General features: G+C 44.4%; 1 protein-coding gene across 13 annotated transcripts in view; it reads left to right on the top strand.

Annotated features, from left to right (window-relative positions):
• The window catches only part of Cacna1b (calcium voltage-gated channel subunit alpha1 B), a 165,160-nt gene that overhangs the window by 84,237 nt on the left and 65,413 nt on the right, over positions 1-15,510 (top strand). For all 13 annotated transcript variants that reach the window (XR_010064570.1, XM_063283169.1, XM_063283167.1 and 10 more), the window contains one exon: positions 800-1,017. Coding sequence is in view for 12 of the 13 variants with exons in the window: in XM_063283169.1 (XP_063139239.1) it covers positions 800-1,017 (218 nt within the window). In the remaining variant the exon portion in view is untranslated. The remainder of the gene's footprint in view (positions 1-799; positions 1,018-15,510) is intronic.

Here is a 15,510-nt window from a genome sequence, read left to right as displayed (position 1 = left end):
AGTGGGGTGTGTGGAGGGGTGTGTGTGTTAGGAACCCTTTTGCAAATAGGGAAAGGTACAGGGTGACTGCCAGGCTACTCCTGTTGTCACCATTCCCACTCTCTCTAAACACACTCCCAATTCTTCCCTTGGTAAACTTCCTTGTGTGCTCAGTGACACCCAGGGAGGGACTTAGAGAGACTGGAGACGTTATGAACACATTGACTCGGAAGACCAGTGAACCCAGGAGAAGAAAAGTATTGTACTGGGTGTGTGTGTGTGCGCGTGGGGGGGGGGTTGCCAAGTAAGGGTGTTAGCTCACTTAACCAAAAAGAAACAGAGTGCTGGCCCGATTTTTGACTCTCACTCGCCAAGAAGCCTGGCAATCAGAGTTGGAGGGTGAAGCCGGCTGTGGCTCTGAGCTCATTCAGACACAGCTGGAGGTCATTGTCTGGGATCATCCTCAGGGATCATCCTACCCGTCTAGCCCAGCTCTGTTTTTATGTGTAGAGGTCTGTGCTGGGGGGCATCCTGGGGGGATCCTGGCAGGGTGTCCAAGGGAAATGGCCCGCTTTGGATTGCTTCAGTTTGATCCACACATAGACTCTAATACCTGCAGTGCTTGGCCCTGTTAAAAGCAGACAGTCAGCTCCATACCTTCCTTTTAGCCCTTTAGACACGTTTTAAGTATGCAGGGAGACAGAAACCATTCAAAACACCAGGAGGGCTTGTAGCCCAGGATGTCCTTTCCTAGGCCAGGGTAGCCCTAAGGAACTAGGTTTCACAGACTGCATCAGACTAATGAGCATTCTGGTTTCAGGGAACCTCGCTGTGACCTGGAGGCCATTGCGGTTACAGGCGTGGGCTCTCTGCACATGCTGCCCAGCACCTGTCTCCAGAAAGTGGACGAACAGCCAGAGGATGCAGACAACCAGCGTAATGTCACCCGGATGGGCAGTCAGCCCTCAGACCCCAGCACCACTGTGCATGTCCCAGTGACACTGACAGGCCCTCCCGGGGAGGCCACTGTAGTTCCCAGTGAGTATCTCCCTGTAACCAATGGCAGGCCCAGCTACCCCAGTCCTTACCACTCTGTTAGTGGTTGGGGATCCAGCTCGCTTCTCTGAATTTCTCCCAGTAGGAGAGAAAGTTCTTTGCTATTAATGTCCATCCTTTGATGTCTCTTGGCTCTCCATTGCTGCAGAGGCAGATCAATGGTAAATACCTTTGATCCTCTTCCTAAAGATGCTTTCATGTTGCTATCCAGGCTTGCTGTCAGCGTGCTAAGAACATGGTGGAAGGTGGCCAGAGTAGCCAGCAAAACCACAGTGTTCATCTTCTGGTGCTTGAGAAGTGGTGGTAAGAACTGGTGCTAGGGTAGGAAGGTAGTGCAGAACTGTCATCTACCTGCTCACACATCCCTGGAGCTTAAGCCCCCACCTCTACCACCACCGCTGTCTGACTTACTCTTCTGTCCCTTGTGTGCTCCAATGCATGTGTAGCCAGGAAGGAGCATGTGGTAAGAGCACAGTGAATATGTCATGTAGTGAGTGACAGAGGTGGGCCTCACAGGGATGATGTCGGAATGGAAAGCAAACCAGGAAGCATTCCAGGGAGAGAGGGAGGGCCTGCGGAAGGCCAGGGAGGTGTGAGCTCCAATGTAGGCTGTGGGACATACGTAAGCCATGCACAACCAAGTGCAGTCACTCACACACCTTGTGAGTCCCCTTGAGGGACTAGCAGGGCCCGGTGCTGACTTCTAGCTTCTTAGCCTCTGGTTTCTGTGAGTTTCCTCTGAGGAAACTTGGTCTTGGTCATTCTTGTTTCACTTGCTCTGCACCCAAATAAGTCTGTCTTCCCACCCTCTTTTCTCTTTAGAGTAGCCTGGGACTGAGCCCAGGGAATCCATTGGGATTTTGTTCACAGTTGGCCGAACCACGCTGGCAGCCAGACTCTTCAGAGTGGAATCGTACAGCACGCAGATTTTCAAGTTGGCTTAAAAAAAAAAAAAGAAAGAAAACAAACTTTATCATTATAGAGTTTTATGGCTTGGTAGTTCATTTCTTACTACATTAAAGGTCCACTGGCTGGAACATTATCCAGTCGCCTATTGGAGGATGTTCAAGTAGTTTCCTGTTTTGATGGTTATGAACAGACAGGCATGTTTGGGGTTGATCTCGGTGCAGTCCTATGAGTGCATACGTGAGCATTCATGATGATGAAGTTATATGTGGGTAAGACGGTTTAGTTTTGTAGGACACTGTGATCTGTCTTTAGTGAGGCCGGGCTGCTTTCTTCCCGTAGCAATGAATGAAGTGCTTACTGCTGTAATCTTGTACTTCTGTGTTACCAGTGGTTTGGACTTGAGTTGTTCTAATGAAATGTATAGTAGGGTTTGTTTAAACTGGCAACTTCCTCATGAAATATGCTTTTGAGTGTTTTTTATTACGTATACTTGACATTTATGTACCTTTGGTGAGGTTTCTATTCAGGTCTTTTGCCTATTTTTAATTGATTTGTTTAATAACTATTAACTTTATATACATGTATATATATATCTTATTTATATATGTATATATGTCATTTTTAATTTTTATGTGTGTGTGTGTGTGTAAGAGTTTTTCTTGTATGTGTACTTGTGCACCATGTGCGTGTCTGCTCCTGGAGGAATCAGAAGAGATAGGGCTTTAGAAACCCTGTAACTGGAGTTACAGATGGTCATAGGCTGCCATGGGGGGTGCTGGTTCCTGAACCCAGGCCGTCTGCAAGAGCAGGCAGTGCTCTTAAGCACTGAATCATCTCTCCAAACCCTCTTTGTATATTTTTCACAGAGGTCTTTTTTTCAAATATGTTTTGTATTTCTCCTAGGTTCTGGCTTGGAGTTTTAGTTTCTGAAGCCTGGCAGGTTTTCTTTCCTGAGACCAAGTCTCACTGTATGGCTCGGATGGTGAGCTCTGACCTGAGTGCTGAATTCAGAGGTGTTCATACCAGAAGTGTGCTCTGTCTGCTGTTCCCAACTGTTGCTTTTGGGAGTTGATTTTGCCTGTTACAGCTTCTCCCAGAAGAAGAAATATGAGGCTATTGAGTTTTTTTTTTTAATTTTTATATTCATTACTTCTCCTGTTTTTCTGAATCCTCAAATCACGCATTGTTGATTCTGTTTGCTTTTCCGAGTACATTATCAAAACTTCTGTCAGTGAGTTTATCTCTCTTTCAAATTTTGGGTGTCTTAATCTGTCTGATTGGATTGATGGGTAACAGCCAGGCTGTTTGGTACCCTTGCCTTGTTTTGCCAACACTAAGGTAAAGATTCTGGCTTGGGACCTATGTATAAACTTACATTTATAATATACATCAGTTCCAATTATTTGTTTGTTTGTTTATTTATTGCCTGTCAAACTGTTAAATTGTGTTAAGTCTTTTCAGAATCCATGGAGGTCATATTTTCTTTTAGATGCAGAAATTTATAGCAACGAATTTCAGATCTGGAACTGTCTACACGATGTTAGACTGTACCTATACTAAATCATTATTTGTTAGTAGATTTATCATTTTATTTTTATGATATAAAAATCCCATGTAGAAGCTACTCTGGAGCCTGGGTCCTCTAAATGGAGAACCCTTTCGTAAATGGGTTCTCACAGGATGGTCAGAGAATTTATCATTGGGCGACTTGACTGTGTAGTCTCTTTCCAGAGGTCAGGGGTCAAGTAGCTGTAGGTCTTGGAGGTGGCATCAAAGGTGGACTGGAGGAAGTTGCCTAAGTGGCAGTATATGCCTAGCTCAGTGGTTCTCAACCTGTGGGTTGTGACCCTGGGGCGGTTAGATATTTTCATTATAATTTCTAACAGTAGCATAAATTTCTAACACAAATTTACAATTATGAAGCAGCAACAAAATAATTTTATGGTTGGGGTTCACCGCAGCATAAGGTACTGCATTAAAGGGTTGTAGCATTAGGACGGTGGAGAACCGTTGGGCTAGCTGCTGTGCAGTCAGCCCCTGCAGCATCTTGGATGAAGGAGTACAGATGATGGGAGAGTGTTGGGGGCAGAAACAAGGCACACCAGCACAGAGCCACAGTAGCCTGGCAACCTCCCCGGGATGGCTAACCTTGTTTCCCCAGTAACCTCTCTATACAGGGATAATGACCCACAAATATCAGTGGCCACTGCTTTTACTGCCAAGACTAGCATGACCATTACTGTGACAAAAGCTTGTCTCCTGCCTGCGGGGTCCTCTAGGCACGAGAGGCCCCCATGGGGCCACCTCATGGTTCCAGAGGGACACCCTCCTCTCTCACCGAGTTCAAAAGTCACATGATGACACCTAGTGTAATTGCGCAGATTGAGTAAGACGGTTACACCTACTTTGAAATGTGTTGTTAGAATATATTAAGCTATTTTTAAGTATGGTTTTGACTTGGTACTTTAAAGTGAGGCGTGTACTGTGGCTTTATCAATTCTGTTTAAGCATTGTGAGGTTAGGAAATTAATGTCATATAGTCATATCATATTCAAGCAACCTCAATATTCCATTCCTGAAAAGTACATGTTCCAATTACAGCCAATTTTTTTAACATTATATTTTATCTTCCTGCTATTGGGTATCAAACTGAGGGCTCTACACATGTTAGGCAAGAAATCCGTTGCCTTTCTTATTTAAAACAGTAAAAAAAACCCATGTTACATGCTACCTTACCCAGCAGTTTCATAAAATATGAAAAAGCAATTAAACAGTGAGAAACTGTCACGTTAGGACAGAAAGAGTCTGACGTAAGTGTTGCTGACCATTGGTTAAAATAGGAACAGCTTTGGATGCTTCTCTTCTTGAAATGTAGAGCACTTTTCAAAAACACCCACACATGGTCTACTGTTCTGCCAGTCGATTTTGTACACCTGCCTGTGAGTTCTTCTCTATATTATTCTGTTAAAACATTTGATGTTCTGGCTGGTACACTCTTCTGCGTGAACACCTGGCAGGAAGCTAACACTGTAGGGACATATTTTTCTGGAATGTTAGGCATGATAAAAGGAGAGGTTGTGAACTGGGGGGTATTGTTCAGATGAGGAAGTAGCCCGTGGAATGGACTCGTCAGTTCATAAAAAGAACTGGAATTGTTTGGTGTTGAGGTACAATCTTTAAGTAGGTACAATTCTTTGGTAGAATTTTGTAAAATTATCTTATGCATTTATGTAATGGTATCTCTTTGTGTATTGGTCTGTTTAGATATTGTCTCAAGGTGAGCTCAGTATTTTCCTGTTAAAAAATTATCCATTTAGAGACTAGAGAGATGGTAGAGTTTGTCCCACAAGTATGAGACCTCAGTTTAGATTCCAAATAGCCATGCGAGAAGGCAGGTACGGCACTGAGCCTGTTATCTCCTAAGTGGGGAGATGATCCTTGGGGCTCGCTGGCCGGTCAGGCTAGCTAACCCGTGAACTCCAGGTCCAGGGTAAGAGACCCTATTTTACTCCCAGAAAGGTGGGGATTGATTAAGGAAGATACCTAATGTTGACAAATGGCTTCCACACACACACACCTTTATATATGTGTACACATATGAATGTACACACACATGCTTGTGTACCCACCAAGCAATAGATTTAATCTAGGGTTTTTAATTTACATAAACTTACAGAGTATTGGCTTACATTCTCTTCCTCCTCCTCCTCCTCCTTTTCCTCCTCCTCCTCCTCCTCCCCTCCCCACTCCCCTCCAGGGTCTCACTGTTTAGCCTTGGCTGTCCTAGAACCTCTCCCCGCCTCTCCCCGCCTGTAGACCAGGCTGCCTCCAGCACTTTCTGCCTCTGCCCGCCTCTCTCCGCCTCTCTCCGCCTCTCTCCGCCTCTCTCCGCCTCTGCCCGCCTCTCTCCGCCTCTGCCCGCCTCTCTCCTCCTCTCCCCGCCTCTGCCCGCCTCTCTCCGCCTCTGCCCGCCTCTCTCCGCCTCTGCCCGCCTCTCTCCGCCTCTCCCCGCCTCTCTCCGCCTCTCCCCGCCTCTGCCCGCCTCTCTCCACCTCTCCCCGCCTCTGCCCGCCTCTCCCCGCCTCTCCCCGCCTCTCCCCGCCTCTCTCCGCCTCTGCCCGCCTCTGCCCGCCTCTGCCCGCCTCTCCCCGCCTCTCTCCACCTCTCCCCGCCTCTGCCCGCCTCTCTCCGCCTCTCCCCGCCTCTCTCCACCTCTCCCCGCCTCTGCCCGCCTCTCCCCGCCTCTCCCGCCTCTCTCCGCCTCTGCCCGCCTCTCTCCACCTCTGCCCGCCTCTCTCCTCCTCTCCCCGCCTCTCTCCACCTCTCCCCGCCTCTGCCCGCCTCTCCCCGCCTCTGCCCGCCTCTCTCCACCTCTCCCCGCCTCTGCCCGCCTCTCCCCGCCTCTGCCCGCCTCTCCCCACCTCTACCCGCCTCTCTCCGCCTCTCTCCGCCTCTCCCCGCCTCTCTCCGCCTCTCCCCGCCTCTCTCCGCCTCTCTCCACCTCTCCCCGCCTCTCCCCGCCTCTCCCCGCCTCTCCCCGCCTCTGTCCGCCTCTGGGCGTGCTGGCATTAAAGGTGTGTGCCTGGCCTCAAGTATTTTTTGTGTTTTGTGTTTGTTGTTGTTATTTTTAGAACTCCTAGTTGTTTCTTTGACTTCTCCTTTTTCTTGATTAGATTAGTTAGCAGTTGATAAATACTTTGTAATCCTTATAAAATGAAAATCAGTATTTTAGTTCATTTGACATTTACAGCATGTTTTGTTGTAAAACTTATTTTTCATTTTATCTTTTTTATTTTTCCTTTTTTGTTTTATTTTATAGTTGCTCTTTTCTAACTTCTTAGTTTACATAATTTTGACGTATTTTACCTCAAACATGTATTTGTAGATTCCTTCCAAATTCTCTATAAACGAATCCCAAATGAACAATTTAAATTCTCTCACGTTTATTTCTTCGTTTACATGTCCTGGTTGTGATATTTAATGCTACAGTTCCTCAGGCTCACGATTCTCCTGCCTCAGCCTTCTAGTGCTAGAATTACATACAGATCTGTGTTAGCACACTCAGTTCTGGTTTTACTTTTCATAATGTCCTTGTGTCTGGTTTGGGCATTAAAGTAAGAATGGAGCCATAAAATGCTTTGGATCTAATAGACCTATTTCCAGAGTAAATTATGCCAAATTGGGTACTAATTGTCCTTTAAGTATTTGATAGAAATTGCCAAACAAGCATTCCTTGTCTGAGGGCTGTGAAATGGGTAGCTGTGGAGTTATGATATCAGCTTCATTTTGAATGATTTCGACTGTCGAGGGCTTTTACATCCGTTAAAGTTGCCAGTTCTACGTGTATATCGTTGGCCAGAGTTAGTCCCTGTCACCCTTATGCCACCTTCAGGCTCCCATCATTCCTTTGATTGGTGTGCATTTCCTCTCTCCTTTTTCTCAGTCTTGCCACATTTGTTAATTTTATTGATCTTTTGAAAAGATTGGATTGTTTTATTGATTTTATTTCATGATTTTTTGTTTTAAAATTTGTGTCTGTGTACACATTTGGCTCTATTTTAATTTAAATTGTAAATTTAATTTAAATAATTAAAATTATTCAAATCAAATGATTAAAATTTAAATAATTGTATATAATTTAAATTTAATTTGATTTCTACTTTTCATTGCTTTGTTCTTTTCTAATTTTCTTGTGGTAGGAATATATATCTATATCTATATATGTATGTATATACACATATACGTACAAACATATAAATAAAATTTCTATTTTTCTGCTCATCTTTAAAAACGTTGTTTATATTAATGAATGCTTTTGCATTCATTGTGTATGTATGCACATTATCTGCATTCCTGGCACCCTTAGAAGTCAGAAGAGAAGCGTCAGATCCCCTGAAACTGAAGTCACAGATGATTGTAGCTACCATGTGGGTGCTAAGAACGGAACTTGGGTGCTCTGTAAGAGCAGGAAGGCTCTAAAGCCCTGAGCCATCTGTCTAGCCACTGCTATTCTAATACAAATATTTAGTGTTACAAGTTTCTCCCTTTGCACTGACTCTGTTTCTGCTATAGGTTTTCTTTTACTTTTTTTTTTCTTTTTTTTTTTTCCGGAGCTGGGGACTGAACCCAGGGCCTTGCGCTTCCTAGGCAAGCGCTCTACCACTGAGCTAAATCCCCAACCCCCTGCTATAGATTTTCATGGGATATATTTTAATTCTTCTTTATTTTTATTTAAAAAATTCCTTTGAGATTTATTTCTTGGCTCAATGGGTCATTGAGATGATATAGGGAGATGATATAGGGGTAGTGTCCAAGTGTTTGTAGAATTCCTTGTCTTTCTGTTGTCAACTCCTACTTTTATTACTTTGTGGTCAGGAACTACATTCTGTATTATTACTTGTCTTTCAGTTTTTAGGTTTTGTTCCCATTGTCCAGGATATGAATCATGATAGATGGTTTTTGCGTGTTGGAAAGAACATGCGTTCTGTTGCTGGGAGGAATGTTCTGTAAGGGCCAGTTCCATCCTGTTGGTTGGCCTTTCTGTGTGGGTGTTATTTTATGTCTGGATCTGTCAGTTGTTGAGAAAAGGATGCTCATTGCTCTAAGTATAACTTTGGGTGGAATCTACCTTTTCTTTCATACGGTAAGTTGTTACTTCCACATTTGTGAGTTGCTGTTGGATACAAACACATTTATGGTTGGTCCTTTAGGTGCAACAGCCTTTTTGTCTTTGTGCTATGCCTTTCTCTGAACCTGGTAATTTCCCTTGATTTGAAGTCTATCATGGTTTGGTTAACATACTTCCTATTTTTGATTTTTTTTTTTTACTTTTTATTTTCAGGTTGTACATTTACATTTGAAGTGAACTTCTTATAAACAGCACATGATTGGGTCCTGGTTTAATCCACTGCAAATTCTTTTATTTGTCATCATAACATTTACATTTAATGTAATTGTTGGTGAGATTAGAGTGTAAGTTTGTTATCCTAATTTTTGTTTTCTGTTTGTTCTGTTTCTTATTTCTCTGGTTTATTTTCCCCTGCCTTTCTTGTTATTTGAATGTATTTAAAACTCCAATTTGATTTATCTACATTACTTTCTAGTGTGTCTATTGTATAACTAACTGCTTGAGGTGTTTTATTATATAAGTGACCCTGGTTTATCATTTTGTCAGTTTGAGTACAATATAAAGTTTCTCTCTATATGTCTCCCTCTCTTTAATAATATAGTATTCTTAAGTTTTTCCTCTGTATAAGTTTAGAATCTTAACAGAGTATGTTTTAATTTTTATTTCAGCTACCAAATATAACTTAGAAAAGTGAAGAGGAGAAGGAAAATGTGTTATATTTACTCATTTTTCCTTATTAGTCTTTCTTCCTTTCTGGTATTCTATGTCCTTCCATAAATGGTCTCTGTAAAAAGCTTTCTGGAGCTGTTCTTTTGACGTAGGTCTGCAGGTGACAGAGTCTCTTAGTTCCCTTCATCCAAGGGCGTCTTGATGTTCCCTTCATTCCTGAAGGATATTTTTATTGGGTGTAGAATTCTGGGTTGACCGTTCTTTTTTTTTCAGCACTTGAAAAAAACGTGTGCCTCTTCTGAGTCCATGGTTTCTGATGAGAAATCCACTGTCACTCGCAATGTTCTCTTCCTGTAGGTAAGCTGCTGTTTCTCTCTGCTGCTTTCAAGGCTCGTTTTGTCTCTATGTTTCAGAGGTTTGAATACAATGTATTTCGATGTGGACTTCTTCAAATTTATCCTGTTTGGGGTTTGCTCAGCTTCTTGAATCTATAGGTTAATTTCTTTGGCGAACTTTGGGAATATTTCATCTTTTACGTCTTTGAGTACTTCCTTAGTCTGCTTGTTCTGTTTTTAGCCTGAGACCCTGGCAGTATGAATGCTAAATCTTGCTGTACTCCTACAGGGTCTTGAGCTACCTTGATTTATTTTTCAGTGTATTTTCTCTCTGTTGATCAGACTGGATAATTTCTATTTTCCTATCTTCTAGTTTGTGGATTTTTTCCTCTGTGTCCTCCGTTCTGCAGTTGAGCCTGCTTGTCAAGTTTTTCATTTAGTTACTATATTTTTCAATCACGTACTTCCGCAGATCTTCTATTTCTTTGCCAAGATTTTCTGCTTTTTGTTTGTTTCAAGTTTTTTTTTTCCAGCTGTCAAGAATTTCTGGAATGCTGTTTTAAAGTCTTTGTCAGATAGGTTTGACATCTGTTTCCTTATTGCCCGTTGGTTGTTTTTTCTTGTTCAGTTTGATTTCCTGGTTCTTGGTGTGATAAGTAATTGGTTTGATTAATCGAAATCTAGCTACTTTAGAATTAGATGATGAGCCTCTGAGTCTTGTTTAAGTCTTCTGCTTTGCCTTGTCTGCTGTGATAGACTCAGGAAAGAGAATGGAGAACAGTCTTGTTAGTTCTAGGTGGGGTGGGAAAATGGATTCTCACTTGGCTGCGGTAGGCCTCAGTGGAAGAGACCACCTCATTATCGCTGGCTTTGGTTGGTATACCAGTTCTCTACTGCTCCCGTGTGACTGCCGTGACCCTCATGACCTCTGGCTGGTAGTTCTATTCCTAGTTTCCACCTGCACTCATTTTAGTATCACAAGAAAGGATGCTTCATAACTAACCATTGGTGACTCTTGAAGTCCAGTCTCTGCGTGGGCCCGCACTGCCATCGCATTGGTTTGGGTCTGGTTACCTCAGGATGAAAACCCTGCTCCCATTCTACTGCTCAGTGCTCAGCCGATACGTTGGGTTGCCTCTTCCTGGAAGTGAAGATGAAGGTCCAGGCTCCTGCCTTAGCCTGGGCTTGTTTGAGAAGGAGTAGGACTACCTCTGTTTTGTTTTTCCCTGTGAGTTTGGCTGTAGTGTAGCAAATGTTGCCTGTAAGTCTTCTGTTCTGCTAGGCTTTCGTGTCTCCTAGTCTTTTGATGAGGGCTTTTTGAAATCTATGCCCATTGATACTTGTGAATTTCACTGGGCATCTGAGGCAGAAAATAAAACTCAGAAAAGGCAGTGTCTACTGTGCTATTCTGTAGTCCCAAGACTCCTTCCTGCTGTTTCCTTCCTGCCCTTCAAATATTTTTACATTCATCTTGATGCGATGCTCAAGGATCAGGTCTATCAAGTCTGCTTTGTTGAATGGAGAGGGAAGAAACTTTTAACTTCATCTTCCCAGAAGAACTCATATCTTGAGTTAATTTCTGTATGTGGCATAGGTAAAGATTAAGGACCCCTTACTGGATCTCTTCGTTACCATTTCCTGTGGAAGAAGGACTGTCCCTTTCTATTCAGTTACTTTGCTGCCTTTGTTGAATCAGTTGGTAGATGGTAGCGGAACTCCAGGAGGATTTCTGGAACTCCAGGAGGATTTCGGGAACTGCCTTTTCAGTGATTAGCTCTGCCACGTTGCTTTGTTCTCATGCAGTAGACGTTCCAGTGATACATGGGTTGGGTCTGTGCTGCTGCCTCTTGTATGACTTTCTAACCCTTTTAACACTCAGTCCTTACTAGTTTTTCTCTTGATGCAATCTGCTCTCTTTTTCCCCTGAGAACTTTAAGCCGTCTGTTCTTCTGTGGGCGCCTTGCAGTTTCTGAGATGATTTAAATTCTCACTTTGGAATGGCGAGCAGTCATCTGGTATCTCTCATGGCCCCACCAAATCTTCACTGAGACTGTCAGGTCTGGGGCATAGCTCTCCTTAGCTCTTCTGTAATGACATTCACCGTTTCAAGTTTGAGAGTTGTTTTAACTTTCTCCTGCTTTACAAGTGTGTGTGTGTGTGTGTGTGTGTGTGTGTGTGTGTGTGTGTGTGTGTGATTTTCATTAATAGTTTTGATCTTGTTTCCATTTCCTTATTATAGAAGCTATGCATGTTGGATACCTTTTCAGATAAGGATAGAATAAAGGATTTCTTTTTGTTGATATTTTGTTTGTTTGTTTTCCCTGGTAGTTATGTTTGAGTCTGTGAAGCACAGGCTAGCCCTTTGTGCTTGCTAGTGGTGTAGTGTGCTCACAGGAGTACTGTCTTCTACTGGTGCGATGGAATTTAGTGTCTTTGCCAGGATTTTGGGTTGGTTCTTCATTGTTCTAGCACTCCAGTGTGCTGTCTGCCTCTGTCACAGCCATGGCTTCGGCCCTTGGAACCTCACCAGCATGCAGTAGCCCCTCATTGTAGTGATTCTTGTCTTCAGTAGCAGGATTTAGGTGGCTTTTTAAGTCCCTCAAGTAGTATTCTGGTTCTTCTGGCCTCAGACTTAGTCTTAGAGTTTATTTGTTAAGGATGGGACCCGTCTTGTAGGGCAGGCTCTGGCTGATGCCCGAGGTTCACATCAGCAGGCCTCTGACGCACCACCTCTCTGGTCTCTGCTTGGTTCTTCAGACCTCAGTCTTTCTATTTCCTGTCAGAGCCCAGACTGTGCAGAACCAGCAGTGCCTCTTCCCTTTTCCTTTTTTTCTTTCCCCCAGTTGCTCTTGAGGAAGCGGCAAGCTCTCCTGCCCCTGAAGCCAAGGAAGTTCAGAGGCTCAGGCCACCAACCTTTAGGACATTAGAGAGCAACTGGTGTAACACAGTTCCCACCCTTTTAATGGGTGCTATGTAATTAAACATACCTTCCTTTCCAACTTTCTCAGAACTTCAACATTCCTGCTCTGCAATTCCCTTCCCTCTCTGTGCTACCCATGAAGATGAAGACAGCCTGACCACATGATGTCTCCCGTTTCCCCTGAGACTTACAGGAAGGAACCCCAACCCTGCGTCATGGGCCTGAACTCCTTCAAAGTTCATGATACCATGATATGAGTTTATCTATGGCAGTGGGGCCTGAACTCTCCTGCCATGCTGCTGTCCTTCTGTCTGTGTCTGTACTGTGCATGACATGAATAATGTTTAAAAATGAATCATACCCAAAAGGACGGTCGGCCTCAGTTATGCTCCTGAGACTGCTCACTTCTGCGTCCTAGTTCATAGTTAACCTGTATGTGAGAGATGCTGGAGTGGGGTGACTTTGTTCTCTCTTTATTGACCTATGGCTTATGGAGGGTACAGGGAGAAGCGCAGGTATTGAAGGCCACCATTCTTAGGGAGGTGCTCTCCTCCTTGGTCCAGTCAAGTTTATTCTATATTTTAAATGAGTACTCCATCACAGACTATATCTCTGCTCCAAGGCCTGTCTTTCTAAGTAGCCTAAGCTGGTATTGTACTCACTGTAGTCCAGGCCATTCTTGACCTTGAGATTTTCCTTTTTCAGCCTTCTGATATCTGTGACTTCAGGCTTGTACCATCAGGAGCCCTGGCTATGTTTCTGAAGTCCTTCTCTCCCTCCCTCCCTCCCTCCCTCCCTCCCTCCCTCCCTCCCTCCCTCCCTCCCTCCCTCCCTCCCTTCCTCCTCTTCTTGAATACTTTTCTCTACAGGCCGCTCCTTTTAAGTCATTATCAGTGGCAACTTCTATTTTGGTCTCCCCACCAGGTCTGCTGGGTCACTAGTCACTGCTCATGTATCTCCTTTCTTATGCTTTCTGTTTCCTGCCTGTGTTGTGAGGCCCCCTTCTGTTTCCTGTCTGTGTTGTGAGGCCCCTTCTCTGTTTCCTGTCTGTGTTGTGAGGCCCCTTCTCTGTTTCCTGTCTGTGTTGTGAGGCCCCTTCTCTGTTTCCTGCCTGTGTTGTGAGGCCCCTTCTCTGTTTCCTGTCTGTGTTGTGAGGCCCCTTCTCTGTTTCCTGTCTGTGTTGTGAGGCCCCTTCTCTGTTTCCTGTCTGTGTTGTGAGGCCCCTTCTCTGTTTCCTGTCTGTGTTGTGAGGTCCCTTCTTCTGGTAACATTTTGATGCTCTCAGCTCATAACATTTGAACTTTTCTACTTCATTTACAAGTTTTAAGCTTTAGATCTCACTCTTAAGGATTGCTTGATTATAATAAATGTTTGAAGCTTGTTTTTATTTTGTCCTTTAAGTTTCACTGTATCTTATCTGATTCATCTGTATGGTTTGAACTTCCAAATAGCAAATGTTTCTCTCAGCGGTGTCAAACTTGTGGCAGTGGCTCAAGGTAATGATGAACTTGACCCAACTAAAAGTTGTAAGCTTTACTCAGAGCAATATGAGGCTTATGAACTCTGAGGATGACTGTGTTGCAATATCCAAGGGTTGGAGAGCTCTGGATGGCTCTGCGTGGTATTGTCCACCTTCCTTTTGGTGATTTCACCATTCCTTCTTAGCTTTCATTACTTCTGTATTTCAGATCAGTTTTGGGTTTCTTCCCTCCCCCTTTCTGCTTGAAGAATACATTTTCTTTTTTATTAAACGAAGTTTGACAGTGGTAAATTCTCTCCATAACCTGTATTCTGACGTTATTGTGAAAAGTGGTTTTCCTTTGTATGGAGTTCTAGCTGTTGGTTATTTTCTCTCCCACTGGGACTATTATTCCGTTGTCCTCTGCCTCCTGTTCTGTTCTGAAGCCAGTTGTTAATTCAAACCATTTTTCCTTTGTACAGCTCTATGGTTGCTAAAATAAACCCCTATTTTTGTTTTGGAAAATTGAAATGTATGAGAAGTAGAGACAGACATAACGAGCCCAGCGCTCTGCCCCTCACCCTCTGCATAGGAGCCCTGCTCTGCCCCTCACCCTCTGCATAGGAGCCCTGCTCTGCCCCTCACCCTCTGCATAGGAGCCCTGCTCTGCCCCTCACCCTCTGCATAGGAGCCCTGCTCTGCCCCTACCCTCTGCATAGGAGCCCTGCTCTGCCCCTCACCCTCTGCATAGGAGCCCTGCTCTGCCCCTCACCCTCTGCATAGGAGCCCTGCTCTGCCCCTCACCCTCTGCATAGGATCCCTGCTCTGCCCCTCACCCTCTGCATAGGAGCCCTGCTCTGCCCCTCACCCTCTGCATAGGAGCCCTGCTCTGCCCCTCACCCTCTGCATAGGAGCCCTGCTCTGCCCCTCACCCTCTGCATAGGAGCCCTGCTCTGCCCCTCACCCTCTGTATAGGAGGCCCCCTCCCCAGCTCTGCCCCTCACCCTCTGTATAGGAGGCCCCCTCTCCCGCTCTGCTCCTCACCCTCTGTATAGGAGGCCCTTCCCCTGCATAAGAGCCCTGCTCTGCCCCTCACCCCTCTGCATAGGAGCCCAGCTCTGCCCCTCACCCCTCCGCCTGTTCTCATGTGCCAGTCTCAGCTACTTGCTCCTCCTTCTTGTTCTCTTTGTGCCGTGTTCAGAATAATCACGGACTGGGCATCTCAATTAGGGGTTTAAAATAATCATGGTAGTTTTATCAAACTGAATGCTGATAGTAATTCCTTTATGTTGTCCAGTACACATTCTGAGTTCAGATCATACAGTTGTCTCAGAAGTAACTTTTTATGGCTGTTTTGTTTGAATCATTATCCAGACATAAGTCACTCATTTGACTCTTTTTTTTAAAATCTGTCTAAACTTCTGTTCTGTTCAGCATCTCTCCTCTTGTTTATCCTGGTTATTCTACTGTGTAGAACTTCTGGTATGCTAGATCTGGTCGATTGCATCGGGGGCATGAAGGGCCTTTCTTTACCTGAACCACACTGTGGGACTGA

Source organism: Rattus norvegicus, chromosome 3, assembly GCF_036323735.1.
Source record: "Rattus norvegicus strain BN/NHsdMcwi chromosome 3, GRCr8, whole genome shotgun sequence".
In the NCBI taxonomy this organism is placed as follows: Eukaryota; Metazoa; Chordata; class Mammalia; order Rodentia; family Muridae; genus Rattus; species Rattus norvegicus.
The sequence above is the reverse complement of the archived record's forward strand: the minus strand, read 5'-3'. Positions and strand labels throughout refer to the sequence as shown.